Source organism: Leptopilina heterotoma, unplaced genomic scaffold (genome assembly GCF_015476425.1).
Source record: "Leptopilina heterotoma isolate Lh14 unplaced genomic scaffold, ASM1547642v1 Lhet_226, whole genome shotgun sequence".
Taxonomy (NCBI): domain Eukaryota; kingdom Metazoa; phylum Arthropoda; class Insecta; order Hymenoptera; family Figitidae; genus Leptopilina; species Leptopilina heterotoma.
In genome coordinates this window covers 7,405-23,014 of record NW_025110944.1, presented here as the reverse complement: position 1 = coordinate 23,014, position 15,610 = coordinate 7,405, and the positions used below count along the sequence as shown (strand labels likewise).

Sequence of the window (15,610 nt, the reverse complement as noted above, 5' to 3'; positions counted from 1 at the left end):
TATTAAAAATTTCCCAAAAATTGGAAAACGTACAAATAATTGCAGAAATTCAATTATTTTCAAGAGTGATAAAATTCTTCTCATGCAATTCAATTACCTTTCAAATTTAAAAAAATTTTCTCGTCAAAATTCCAATTATCTTTATAAATAACAAAATTCTTCCCCAAAGTTCAATTATTTTCAAGTCAATTTCAAATTCCCAAAAATAGTACACAAACATTTAATTATTTTCATAAATAATAAAAATTTCTCAGGAATTCAATTATTTACAAATTTTTTATAAATTCCTTCGCAATAATTCAATTATAAATAAATTTTTATAAATAATAAAATTTTTTTTAAGGAATTCAATTATTTTCATAAAAAATAATTTAAAATTCTAGAAAATAATAATTGAATTAAAATGAGGAAAATAATTTTGATGAAGTTACAGTAACAATATTCTTATAATATAAAATAATGATTTTATCTCTCGGTCATCTTTAATGTGGAAAATCCTGTTCCAAAAATAAGATTAAAAATAGGAATTGTGCAAATATTTTTCTTCTTTTTCTAAAAGAAAATAATAATTTTGTCAAAAAAAAATTGTGATTCATAAACAAAAATAATGCAAAATAAATAAATTTTGTATTTATTAATCACAGTTGTTTAACGATTTTCTAATTTTGTTTAGAAGTAAAGAACAAAAATCTGCATAATTTCAATTTGACAAAATTTTAGTTTTTTAATGAAAAGAAGTGAAAAAAATTCTGATGATTTCTATTTGTCATTACAATTTTGAATTAATTATAAAATAAAAATAATTATAACATAATAATATAATATACAATCTATCTAAAGATAACAAAAAACAAAAGTATTTAAATAAAAAACAACTTCAGAGTGTGAGGGACAGGAAAAGTGAATGAATGAAAGAACATTCAAATTATTATAGTTATAATTAATACAAGAAAAAAAATTATTTTTTTAAAATTATAAACTAAAACCTAAACTTGTTAAAAATTATACTAATTTCTGCGATAAGAATTTTTACTAAAGAATTTTTTTACATTAAAAATACGTTTTTACGATATTTATTAAAAATTTACTATACGTACCAAAATAGGTCAAATTTACTTCGGAAATAATAAAATTTATTTCGAAAATAGTGTTCTTAAAACAAAAATTCTCAGAAATTCTCAACACTTTAGATTTTACTATCAATGCAGTAAAAGTTATTTTACTTGTTTCCTCCTCGGCAAAGAATTCAAAACAAAAATAACACACTATTCTCTAAAAAAAAAATTGTGTTATACTCTACAAAAATCAATAAGAAAAAAAATTCTCCAAACAAAAAAGAAAATAGAATCGTAAGAATTGCACGTTATACACTAAAAAACAACTCCTGCAAATGTTCATTTAAAGAAAACATTTTCTCTCAATTGTTGGAAATAGTGACGAAAAAATAAACAAAAATCGACCAAAGTCTTAATCGTAAATCCTCCACCATAAACAAAAATCGTCGAAAATTACGACAGAACCACTTGTTTATTTTACGAGATTCGAGAAAAAAAGAGGAAACAAAAAATGCAGAAAAAAATTTTTTTACATTTTTCCATTCTCTGTATAATAAATATCATTTTGAAAAACAATACTTCCCCCTCTATTGGTTATAAACTTTATGTGCTTACATTTTCTATTATTGTTTTATATAATCCAGAGAAAAAGCATTTAAACTCCTTTGACAATCGACTATATTACATTGTCCCTATATAGTAACGGATTGAGTTTGTGTGTATATATTATATGATTTATTACAATTCAACAACGGTTGTGTGACCTACTATTGCCATTTTATTCTCAAAGTGTGATTCTCACTCTCTCATGTGATTTTGTTCCCGAAGGACAAACTACTGACGGTCGAGGGTTTAAAATCAACTATATATAGTGTATGTGTGGGTATATATAGGTATATACAATACACACTAGTGCACTTGGAGGATGTTCACTCTCTGTGTGCCATCGTGTTGAGTAACTGAAATATGTAGCGTTGAATTTGTGTTAGCCTAGGTTCACTAGGGAATAAGCATTCTCCCTTGATGTCTGATTTACTTTCACACTTTCCAAGATAGCTCATTAATCTATAATTTCAATCACCAAGTTAAAACACGGAAAATAAAGAGGAAACACAAATTGAAATTTTTAGGGAAAAAAAAATTACCATTTCGTATGGTAGTTATTCTTTTTCAAAAAGCAAAATTTTTTATACCTACAAAGAGAGAAATCTTTTTCAAGCAAATAAATTTTATATTTAAGTAACAAAATTTACTTTTGAAGGAAATAAAATTATAGTTCAATCAAGCAAATTATGTTACAAGCAAAGAAATTATCGTTGAATCAAATAAATTTTGTTTGCAGCAACTAAATTTTTCTCGAAGCAACTATAACTAATATTCAACTATAATTTAGTTGCTTTAGGCAAAATATTATTGAGTTTCACTAAATTTGTTTTATTTAATAATAATTTAGTTGATTTAAACAAAATTTGTTTGATTCCAACAAAATTTATTCTATTCAGTCATAATTTTGTTGCTTCAAACAAAGTATTATTGCTGTAAGCAATATTTATTTCATTTAACCATAATTTTGTTGTTTCAAAAAAAAAATTTGTTTCTTGTACAATAACAAAGACTTTAAACAAAAATTGATTGCTTCAAGTAAAATTTATTTGTTTTCCCCAAAATTTGTTGTATTCAACAATAGTTTGGTTGTTTCAATAAAATTTTGTTTGATTTAACCATAATTTAGTTAAATCAAATTTGTTTGATTCCAACAAAATTTGTTCAACTCAACCATAAATTTGTTGCTTTAAAGAAAGATTAATTACTTTCAATAAAATTTTTTTTTGCTTTAAACAAAGTATTATTACTGTAAAAATATTTATTTAATTTAACCATAATTTTGTTGTTTCAAACAAAATTTATTTTGTTCAAACGTAAACAAATTTCGGGTTTCAAAGAAAATTGGTTAGATTCAAACAAAATATATTGGATTCGACTATAATGTAGTTGCTTCAAGCAAATTTTAGTTGCTGCAAACAAAATTTATTAAATTGAACCATAATTTGTTTGCTTGGAACATAATTTGTTTGATTGCACTATAATTGTGTTTGCTTCAAACTAAATTTTGTTGCTTCGACAAAATTTTGTAACTTCAAGAAGATAAAAGCAAGAAAATTTTGTATAAAGTAACAAAACTTTCTTTGAATTACTAAAACTTTGTTAAAAACAAAAAAAAACTTTGTTTAAAGCAACCAATTTTATTTACGATTAAATCAAGAATAATATAATTGAATAAAACAAATTTTGTTGGAATCAAGCAAACATTGTTTGAAGCAACCAAATTATAATTAAATTAAACAAATTTTGTAAAAAGCAACAAAGATTTCTTTGAGGCTATCAAATTATTGTTGAATTAAAGAAATTTCGTTCGAAACAAACAAATTTCTACTCGAAACAATCAATTTTTGTTTGAACTTTGAAATAATAGATCTTTATTTGAAGCAACAAAATCATGGTTAAATAAAATAAATTTTGTTATTAGCAAGAAATATAATAACTAACAAATTGTGTGGAAAGCCATAAAAGTATGCTTGAAGCAACCAAATTATAGTTGAATCCAACAAATTTTGTTTGAATCAAATGAATTTTTTTTTAAATAACAAAATTTTGTTAAAATCAATAAAACTTTGTTTCAGGCAAGTAAATTATAGTTGAATTAAATAAACTTTGTTTGATGCAGCAAAATGTTGTTTTAAGTCATGAAACTTTAAGGAACCAAATTATTATTGAATAAAAAAAAATCTGTTTAAAGTATCAAAGTTTTGGTTGAAGCAACAAAATTATCGTTGAATCAGAGAAGTTTTGAATGCAGCAATAAAATTTTGTTTGAAAAAGGAACAATCTTCGTTTGAAGCAACAATATTATGGTTTCATAAAATAAATTTTCTTGGAAGAATCAAAATTTTTGTTTAATAAACCAAATAAATGTTTTGCTTTGCATTTCGTTTGGTTTAACTAAAAATTGTATTCAAGTGACAAAATTCTTTTTTAAAAGGCAAAATTTTATTAAACTGAACCAAATATTTCTTTAAATCAAAGAAATATTTACAAAGTTGAAATTATCCTGTTTTTCAAAGAAACCTAATACTTTGGTTCATACTCCAAAATAAAAAACAATTCATCATTTAATTTATTTTATAAATTATAACAATAAGTAATAAAATTATAATAAATAAATAATAAATAAATAAAATTATACTAAATAAAATAATAAAATTAAGCATAATAAATAATAATCTAAAATTATGAAACATTTTCCCCAAGTGTATAGAATATTTGCAAAAAGAAATATTGAAACAAAACTAATTTAACAATTTTCTATATCAAGAATTAAAATTTCTAATTTATGCAAATATTTATAAATAAAAAAGAAGAAAAACCTTTAATATAAATTACAGTGTCTTGGTCCAAGTTTGCATTATAATATAATTTAATTTACATGCTCCCGTAATTCAAGTCGACTCCAAAATTAAGTTGAAACTTAAGCATTTGTTTCCGCCATCTAATTAGACAAGGACAAATGCACTACTTTATAGTATAATTAGGATAGTAAATATTTGAGAAACAGTTAATGAGTGCTGGCATTTACTGAATTCACAAAACACGAAGGGAAAAAGAGTTCTCTTAATTTAAATACTAAAAGCATTTCTCTAAATGATTCTCTCTAAAAGTATTATATTTTCTATATTTAATAGAATTTCATTTTAAAAAAATTCATTTTTTATCTTTATATTATTTTTTAAGTATATATTACGTATTTTATTCCATAAATTATTTTTGACAGAATATAAAGGAGATATTTAAATTTAATAGGTCAAACAAACACCTACAAAGCAGCATAGTTTTTATTAATTCTATTTTTAGTATTTTAATTATTGTTCTTATTTTTATTAATTATTTTAATAATATTACTAATTAAATATTGATAATAATTAAGTAGAAAGATAATTGTAACTCTAGAAATTCAAAAAATAATTTGTATAATTTTTTTACTATTTATATTATTTTTATCGTTTCGATTATATTTTTTCTACTTTTACTATTACTTTCTACTATTTTTTCAATAGTATAATTATTGTTAACATTTTTTTCGCTAACATTATTTTATTTTATTATCGTTTTTTTATTAATATTATATTAAAATATAAATATTAGGGGAAATAGAACTGTCTACTGAATGCTCTATATAAATTATTTTCACTTAAATAACATGCGTTTTGAAATTCAAAATGAAATTAGCCTTTAATATTTCAAAATACAGGGGAGACTAAAGGGATATTCAATTTAGAACAATTGCATTTCGAATTCAATTTGAATTACATTATATACAGTACGATTCCATTTGATTCGATTCTGAATATTACGAACTATTCATCTCATCACTCACACACACACAGACAAATTCTACAATACAAAAAATAAAATACCATTTTTAAGACTCTCGTTGGAAAAATACTTCAATTTCACACGTCAAAGAAAAAGTTTGACAATGAAATTTAAATATGTCAAAGACGCGTGATGCTGAGGAGGGTAAAAATGAAAATATTTCTCCAAACATAATTTACATATTGTCAATTTATTCATTTCACAATAAGATTCTTATTTGTGGTATATTAAAATTTTTTCCATATGAGGGGAAAAATATTGTTTCAATTTTCTCCGCCTGCGAAACAAAAGTATAGAAAGAAAGAATTTATTTTTAAAAAAAATTTCTTCATTTCTACTCAGAGTTTACTATATATCTATGTAGTATATAGTTCCTATTATAGAGAAGAGTGAGTTTGACATCTTTGGTATGGATCATTTCCGTCAATTCTTGTTCTACGAAGGAAAAGCTCTTCCCTTACACTTCCGAGTTATCCTTAATTACTTCCTCAGTTTTAGCGAAGTACTCGCTGTACTGTCGTCTCTTTACTAAATTCACTAATTGTCTAAATAGTTTAAAATAAATTACTCCTTCACTCTGTATTTCTCATTCTCAAAACACTCATTTCCATAATTTCAATTAAGTTCATTCACATACGTATTTTCTACTCTTATTAAATGAAGTTTATAATTCATTATACACGTGTGACATCAAAAAGGAAATATGTGCTTTACACTGATTTTCCCACAAAAAAAAAAAAATGTAAAAACCATTTTCAACTCTAATTAAATGAATTACAAAATTTTTGCAGCTGACATAAATCTAATTAAAGAATTTTAAAGCTTTTAGAAAAAGAAAAAAAATCTTTATTTTCGAATATGAAATATTTCTGCTTTATGAAAATGAAAATCGATTTTTGAAATTTGGCCCTATATTGTCACAAGTGCCCTTCATTATTTAGGGATTATTCAGTAAATACTCGCGCATAATTCGTTTACAAAGGCTCTTCCAAACTGCTGCTTTGAAATTATTGTCAATTTTGATGCCAAAATACAATTTAATTAAAGGGAACTAATCACGACTGCTATTCATTACTTGCCAGTTTATATTCATTCTATAATAGAGAACGTTCACTTTGAATCTTTTTTTTATTTTCCTTGCAACAAAAGTTATTGTATAATTTTCTTTTGTGCTTCCATTACAGAACTACTATCCATTTTATTTAATTTTCATTATTTTTGTTAATATTATTTATTACAGAAGTATAAATTTTTTCGATTCATTATTTTTATTATCATTCTTTGTATAGAACTACTATTTATTTCGTTTATTTTTTATTTTATTACAGGCTTCGTATTCGATAATTAATTTTGGAAAAAGTAGCAAAAAAGTATCTTTAAAACTGAAAGAGGAGTAAAAAAGTAACTATCGAAAAATTAAACATGACGCCTCAATTTTTTTCTAAATTTCCAAATTAAATTTTATATAAAAAAAGAATAATTTTTTGAAAATAAATATTTAAATGCCTATTTATTTTTTTCACTGAAATTAAAATATCTTAAGTAATTCAACTGCAAAGCATTGAACTTCAACTTTAGTTCTAAAAATAAAAATTGTAATTCTTCCAATATTCAATTATTTTTTTGTATAAATTTTTAAATAAAATTATTCAAAACATTAATTAATTATTTTATTTTAAAATAAAATCTTAAATACCTACTATTAATTTTACAAAAAATTAAAATTTTCAAATATTTTGAACTTTAATTATTTCTAAAAATTCACACTATAACACAAAAATAAATATTTTCTTCAATAACTAAATATTTTTTAAAATTTAATTTTTATAATGACTTGCAACAAATTTTATTAAATTTTTAAAAATAATTAAATTCCTGAGAATAATTTTATTATTTATTTATTTTTTATATATTTTTTTGTGTCCTTATATATTTTATAATTTTTAATTCTTTTAAATTCTATTAAAAATAATTGAAAACCTGCGATGAGTTATATAAAATGAGTTATATAAAAATAATTGAATTCTTGCAAGGAATTATATTAAAATTTTTTTTAATATTTGAATTTCCTCAAGAATGTTAATATTTGTTAAAATTAATTGAATTCCAACAAAGAATTTCATTAGTTATGAAAATAACTGAATAATTGCGAATAATTTTTTTTAAGTATTTTGAAAATAATTGAATTTCCAAGAAGAATTTTATGAATATTTTAGAAAAATTTCATTCTTTTAAATTCTATTAAAAATAATTGAAATCGTGCGATGAGTTTTATTATTTATGAAAATAATTAAATTCTTGCAAGGGATTTTATTAAAATTTTTTTTTAATAATTGAATTTCCTCAAAAATGTTACTATTTGTTAAAATTATTTGAATTCCAACAAAGAATTTTATTAGTTATGTAAATAACTGAATAATTGCGAAGAATTTTTTTTAAGTATTTTGAAAATAATTGAATTTCCAAGAAGAATTTTATGAATATTTTAGAAAAATTTAATTCTTTTAAATTCTATTAAAAATAATTGAAATCCTGCCATGAGTTTTATTATTTATGAAAATAATTTTAATTCTTGCAGCGAATTTTATTAAAACTTTTAAAAATAATTAAATTTCAAATAAGACTTTTACTATTTATAAAAATAATCAAATTCTTGCAAATTTCAATTAGTAGATGTTGTTAAAGTAGTAAAATAAAATTTTAGTCAGACAAACTTAAGCAGTTTTTATTTAAGTAGTAAAAGTAGAGTTTGGTCAGACAAAGTTTAGTATTTTCTTTATTTAAGTAGAAGAATTTAATTTAAGTTAAGCAAACTTTTGTATTATTTTAGTAGTAAAAGTAAATTTTAGTCAGACGGACACTTTTCGTTTTTGTATAAGTAGGTAGTAATGAATTTTATATAAAAATATACCAGTAAAACTAGATTTACCGCAAACTGTTATTAAGTATTTAAATAAATGTTTAATTTAACATGATAATGGATCTTACAAAATGCAACGATGTTAATGGATCACTTGCGGAAAGTTTATCAAAATTAATGCGAGCACATTTCATTAAACCAATATCATATTCTAAATTTGAGTGACTTTATAAATTAAACACATATTTTAATATCCAATGAGAAGAATTCTATATTTCGAGCGATGAAAATTTAAAACATTAATTAACATATTTCTAAAATTTCATCATAAAATTCACTTTAGTATTGAAATTAAATTCAAATTTAAATTAACTTGTCACTGTGAGAGAAAAAATTTACCCAACAAGTTTTATAATTGAAAGTTAATTTTTTAAACCATTTTTTTAAAAACCATTTTAATGTTTTTATCGATTATCGAATAATTATTTACATGAGGATAATTTTCTGTATTATCGAATTTTAATTAATTTGAAAGCAAAAATGGTAAAAAAATGGGTTACATTCGATTAATATATATATCGCGTGTGTTTGCGTCTTGCGAATGATAATTAATTGCAAGAAGGCAAACATTTACAGAGATGCAACATCAATATAGTTAGTGTGTTTAATGTACAGGGCAATATCGTCTAGGACAAAACCCTCGAGGGAAAATTTATAATGACCCAAGGGTGACCTAGACTTCTAGACTTTGCTTGCTATCGAATCGGTGTCCAATAGAGGGAGCTTCCCTACAATTAGAAGGAACAAATTTACTCTATACAACAATGCTCACTAAAGTGTATCTATTGTGTGATGCAACAAACAGCAAATGCATCGCCCCACACAATGTGTTCAAAGAACAACACAATACAATTAAATTACTTCCAATTTATTTAACAATCATATCTTTGCAATATCTTTATTCTATTCCTAGAGAGAAATATTGTAGTCCACTTCTTACTAAATCACATGGAACATATCGTTATAAAACTTCATTAAACTTTAAAACGAAAGGTTAAACTAAATATAAACTTAAGTAACCAAAAAAAACTATACTCTACTTTTCAAAAATCGTGTCAGGTACACAGCATTCTTTTTCAACGGATTTATAAACTTATAAAAATATTGAACTTCCAATAAGTCCTTCGGAAAAGCGAATAAAGTTTTGATTTTAGAAACTTAAAACTTGAGGAGGATTGTCATTCTAAACTGAGTTGCTGGACCGTAATCTTAAACTCGTGGTTCATATTTAATGACGAATTTTCGAATTTAATAATGAACTTTATTTTAAGTTTCTAAATTTCCCTTTTGGAAAATTATGTATTTTAATTAAAAGTTTGTTTTAAAACAATTCGAATTGACATGACGCGAAAATCAAAATGAATTTGTCATCAAAATCAATTCGAAATCTAATTAAATTTCAGGACAAAATCAATTCGAATTCAAATGAAAGTGAAAGTAAATTTTTTAAATAAAAGAAACAAAAATTTTAAATTATTCCTTTGATATTTACTTACGAAATAAAATCGACAGGAAACAACAACTCACCTGAAACATAAAAAAATACTTTATATTAGAATTATTATCAAAAAAATAAAAAATGAAGACAAATAATAGTTTCTATTAAATAATAATTATATAGTAAATTACTTTTATTTTAAGTTTCCATAAATTTTACTATATACGAAATAAATTTCAGTAAAAAATTTCACTATTTCAGAAAAAAATTTATTTATAAAAATCAGTACAATTTACTCTACAAATTTATTCTGCTAATAATAATATTTAATAACAAATTATACCACGTTTGAAGGAAATTTAAATTAAATTTTTAAAAATTTAATAAAAAATCAACTGTGAAAATAGTAAAATTTGCTATTAAAAAATCTGGAAAAAAATGCTAAAAAACTGACAATTTTCTAAATAGAATAAAAAAAAATTCTTTTTGTCACTATACTCAAAGCAAAAAAAAAATTAAAAATAATTCCAATCTACATTTTTTTAACAAATTTTTCTTCAAAAAATAACTAACAGTTCCTGCTTAAAAATTCAAAACTATTTTGATTCGAAAAATTTTCAAAAACTGTTTCACGTCTTGGTATATGTCAACAAATTAAACTATAAATTGTTTAAATTTTACACCTTGTATAAAAAAAATTCTAAGTTTAAAAACTCTAAAAAAAATAATTTTATATGATTTTAAAGTTTCAAAAGACTAAAATTTTTCCAAAGTTTACAGAAAGTAAAAATTTTCTTTTTTTTACAAAACAAAAAAACCTAACTTAGAAAAAGTGACGATTTTTGTAAATTTTTCATTTAAAAACTTAAATTATTTAAAAATTTAATTACTCTTAATAGAATTTTAGAAAATTTTAAAAATTTCAATTGTTTTTAATAGAATTTTAAAAAATTCAATTAGGTATTTCAAAAATGTTAATTACTTCTTACTTGTTTATAAAAATTTAATTATCTTTTAAAAAAATGAAGCTGAAACTGGCACACAGTAAATTTTTTCAAAATTTTAAGTTGATTTTGAATAAAAAGAATATTTTAGTATTAAAATTTGGCAAAATAAAGTAGGATGGGTACCAGTTTCAGCTTCATTTTAAAAAATACAATTCGAATATTTCAGAAACTTAAGAAATTAAGAAATATTCTTCAGAATTTAAAATAAAATTTTTAAAATTTAATTCTTAAGAAAAAATTTTATATATTTTTTAAATCTTTTTAAAATTAAAAACTAGATAATAAAAATTGTTATTGTAACACATTTTATTAAGTGGTATTAGATGCAATTCAGAATATTTCTCTTTCTAAATTTAAATTAGTAAATTTTACTATCAGTTAGCCAATAATTCAAAAAAATTAGTAAATTTTACTAATAAATTAGTAGAAATTACTATTTATTAATAAAATTAACTAATTCTTATTTTGAAAAATAATAATTTTTATCATTAAAATTTACTTATTTTTTTGAATTAGTGATTAATTAATAGTAAAATTTACTAATTCAAATATAGAGCACAATTTTCTTATTTTGCAATTGACAAGTTTTTTATTTTTGGAGTGAGATAGAGAAAGAGAGAGGAGGGGGAGAAAAGTAGAGAAGAGAAAGTAGTAGTAACAGAGAAGAAAGTAAAGAAAATAAATAAATTTTCTTTTAATTTTTCGTCTGTCTTAAGCTGAATGTATAAACATATTTCCAAAAAGAATAAGCAAAGAATATAAAAATAGTCAAAGTAGCATCCGTAAAGTTTGCATTGTCTCTTAGCTTACTCGCATTCAAAAAGTTCAAAGTCTCAAGTATCTTGTCATCCCTTGAATATTTTTTTCTCTCTTTTGAGACTTCCTTTGTCCTTCATTTACCCTTTCACTTGTCCTTAGTTCTTAGCAATTGTTCAATGGACTTGCCTTCATCTTTTGTAACGTATCTTTCTCTCTCTCTTTCTCTTCTTCTTCTTCCTCTTCTCTTCATTTTATATTTAAAGGGGACAAAAATTCTTTTCCTTTCTTTCTTTCTTTTTTTTAATAAAACTTCTCACCAAACTCATTACACATTCTCAACTTCTTATATAAAGTTATAAAGACAAACTTTTGGAATCCAATTGTCTAAGATTTTTAGTCATTCAAATTTTCACCACACCTGGATTCGTATCCCCCTCATAACTTTTCACTAGCGCTAGAACTATTCAAATTTGCACCACACTATCCTCATGACAAGATTCATGTATGCAGTTACTGTTCCCTCTCATTATCTTCCAGTTACGCTTGACAAGTTTTTCTCCTTTAAATTTCTCCTCCAAAAATCTTCAAATTGCACCGAATTTAGAAAAAATTGTAACCACTTTCTAATTTTTGCCTTTTTTCCATTATTTAAAATTTTTGATTTCCAATTTCCGAACTTTTACTTTCTTCCACTTTTTCCAAAAAGAATTATTCAATTTAATTGAATGGTTTAATTAATAATAATAATAATTAAATAACGAGTTTTACTTTACAAAATAATAATTATATCTTACAAAATAAAAAATTTAGAGAAAAGAGTAAAATGCCAAAAGTACATAAAAATTGCTTAAGAATTCCATTAAAAATGAAAGAAAGAAAATTAAATTCTCCTTTCATATATAAATCCAAGAGTGTCTGTTCACAAAGAACATTGTTTATGAGTCAATTTTATAACAGAAGAGTTTCACTATGTTCTTTTCAGGAAAGAATAATTTTAAACATAAACTTTCATGTAAGAGAGAACAAGGATCTTTATAATACACGAGTGACAAGAAACGAATTCACTTCTCATGCAAACCGCATAAACTGAAAGCTCAACGATATGTCTTAAGGCAGTGTAGAGATATATTCCCGCCACATGTGCATTATCGATCATATTGCAAAAACAAAACAAAAAAAGAATGTCACATTGAGTTACAAAAAACGGAATTGAAAATTTTAACTCGTTCAGATTTCACAGAAAAATTTTCATATTCTTAAAAATCCAATAATACATCTCTAAAAAAAATTATATATTCGAGAAAAAAAGAATAATTTCCTAATAATAATAATCATCAAATTATTTAAATAAACCACGAAATAATCTCCAATATCAAAAAGGACACGTAATTTGATAATAAAATATGAAGCACAAAGTTAAAACCGTTCAAAAAGTTCGAAGAGAGAAAATTAAAGAGAAAACAATTGTAGGTCACTATAATTAAAACTCTGGTTATTAAATAAAACACACGATCATTAAATGAAATTTATTCGTTCCAAAAATTTAATTCTCGTGACGACAATGTTAAAATGAGAAGAATCAAAACGAAATACTAACTTAAATTTTTGAAATGAAAAAAAAAATAAAAACAAAATACATTGCAAAAAAACAAAAAAAAAATGTCCTGCAAAAAAATTTACAAATATAAACAATTCTTTTACAATTTTTCAATATTTACAATATCCGTTTACAATTATTATTCTTTTATAGAAAGACTAGAATAAAATAATTTTAGATCCGATCAATCGTATTACAAGTTTCGAGTAGACAAAGGAATTGTCAGTCAAAATCACTTTGTGTATAGCTATAGAGACACGAGCTTGAAAATTAGCTTTTACACATAACTGCTTCCTAAAGGGTGCCTTCTATTCGTAGGCATTTCATTAAACACCGAGATTTATTCACACAAAAAAAATTTTAGCATTTAAATTAATCATTTAAAGGACGACCTATTCAAATTTATATTATATTTTTATCTAATTTTTTATCAACATAATTATATTAGTAAATATTTTTCTCAAAAACAATATAACAGGGATTAGTGATTTTTTCATAAAAAAGTAAACTTTACTTCTGACTTTGTGAAATCTCTCCTAAAAGAAGTCAAATTTACTATTAAAAATTGTCATTTCAAAAATAAATTTTACTATTTCTGAAGAAAATTTCTTCATAAAAATTTAAAACATTTTACCACAGCAGTACTAAAATTAACTATAATAATTTGAATGCTCTTTTAAAAATTAAAATAAAATTTTCTATTCCTAAGGAATGTGTAGGTCTCAATCCCCACTAGAACTGAGGTGATTTTCAGATAATTAAAATTCTTAAATTTGGAAGAAATAAATTTGTTATTTTTACTCTAAATGTCAAAAATTAAGTTAAAAAGAAGTCTATAACTGTTAACAAAAAATCATTTTCTAAAAGAAAATTAAAATAATAGAGAAAATAAAAAATTTCTCGAATTTTATTAATTAAAGCTACAACAAGAAAAATAAAATCAAACCTAATGTCGTGTGTCTTTTCTTTTGACTGAAACAATACTCGAGAAAGCTACTTCCTAAATATCTTGATAGATGTCCAACTATTTGTTCCTAAGATGAGGTCACAGAAAAGCTGCTATTGTTTGTCAGCACTCGAATCACAATCGTGAATCAGGGGTTTTTCATCAAAACAAAAAAAAAACAGAGAAAAAAAGTTAAGTAAAAGATCAAAAAGGAAGTTTTTTTGTGCGAAAACGAAAAATATCCAACTAATACAACAAGAGGGAAAATAAACCAAAATAATTCAAAAAGAATGCCGACAATTTCTATAACCATTTTATATCAATGAAATCTCACTCGCAAAATTCTAGGACGAATTTAATATTATCATTACTTTATTACAGAAATTAAATTCCCATTTTTCTGACACAATTACATTTTCACTGAGAAGAAGAATTATTTGATTCAGACAAATTTTATTTAAATCACACTTGAAATATCTTCGCTAAAATATCTTTGCTATACAGTCAAACATATTTAAGTTTAATTAAAACATATTTTTTGGCTCATTTATTTAAAATTTAAAAATTTTAAATATTATTTTATTATAAATCATAAACAAGTACCTGCATATTTTCGATTTATCAAACATTATTTTAAAAATAAAAAAAAAAAAAACCATACACAAAAATAAACTTCAAAATGTGAACAGACTAAAAGAATGAAATTCGAAGATTATTATAGTTAATTATTTAAAACCGATTATTACACATCAATTAATATATAATATTATACTACTATTATTAATCAATATTATTACACATTAATTAATATATAATATTAAATTTAAATAATATTATACTACTATTATTAAAAACGTAATTTTAATAGAGAAAAAGACTAAAGAATAAAGTAGAATTGAAAAAATTTATTATAAATTTTTTTTGTCATTTTAATGATTGAAAATTTATTTAATTTTTTTTGTTTTATTTTCAGATCGGAGAGTACCTTATAGTATACCCTCGGATTGGAGGGCACTTTGGTACAGTAATCTCGACGATCTACAAAGAGTCAATGAAGCGAACGACAACAACACCATGTCTAATGAAACAGTACAGATGGGCGCTACCGCCTTTTTACACTGTGAAGTTCGCAATTTGGGAGAGAGAACTGCCTCGGATGCTGAGGTGAGGACCAAAGACTCGATAAAAAATTGCCAACAGGAAACAGCTCTCCAAAAAACAAACAACTTTATTGATCCTAAAATCAACTGACAACTTAATTCCCTTTACAATTACTTTCCCTAACATTATTATTATTATTATTATTATTATTATTATTATTATTATTATTATTATTTTAGTATTAATATTTTTATATTTTTTATAATTAGTATTATTGTTATTATTATTGTTGTTGTTTTTATTATTATAATAATATTAATATTTTTATTTCAAATATGAAAGAAGTTAGGAATTTA

The 15,610-nt window shown here is 22.9% G+C and overlaps 1 protein-coding gene across 1 annotated transcript in view; it reads left to right on the top strand.

Moving 5' to 3' along the window:
• Window positions 1-15,404, top strand: part of LOC122502288 — a 115,083-nt gene extending 99,679 nt beyond the window's left edge. The window contains exon 3 of the mRNA XM_043612244.1: window positions 15,127-15,404. Within this exon, the coding sequence (XP_043468179.1) occupies window positions 15,127-15,404 (278 nt within the window). The remainder of the gene's footprint in view (window positions 1-15,126) is intronic.
• The last annotated feature ends 206 nt before the right edge of the window (window positions 15,405-15,610 follow it).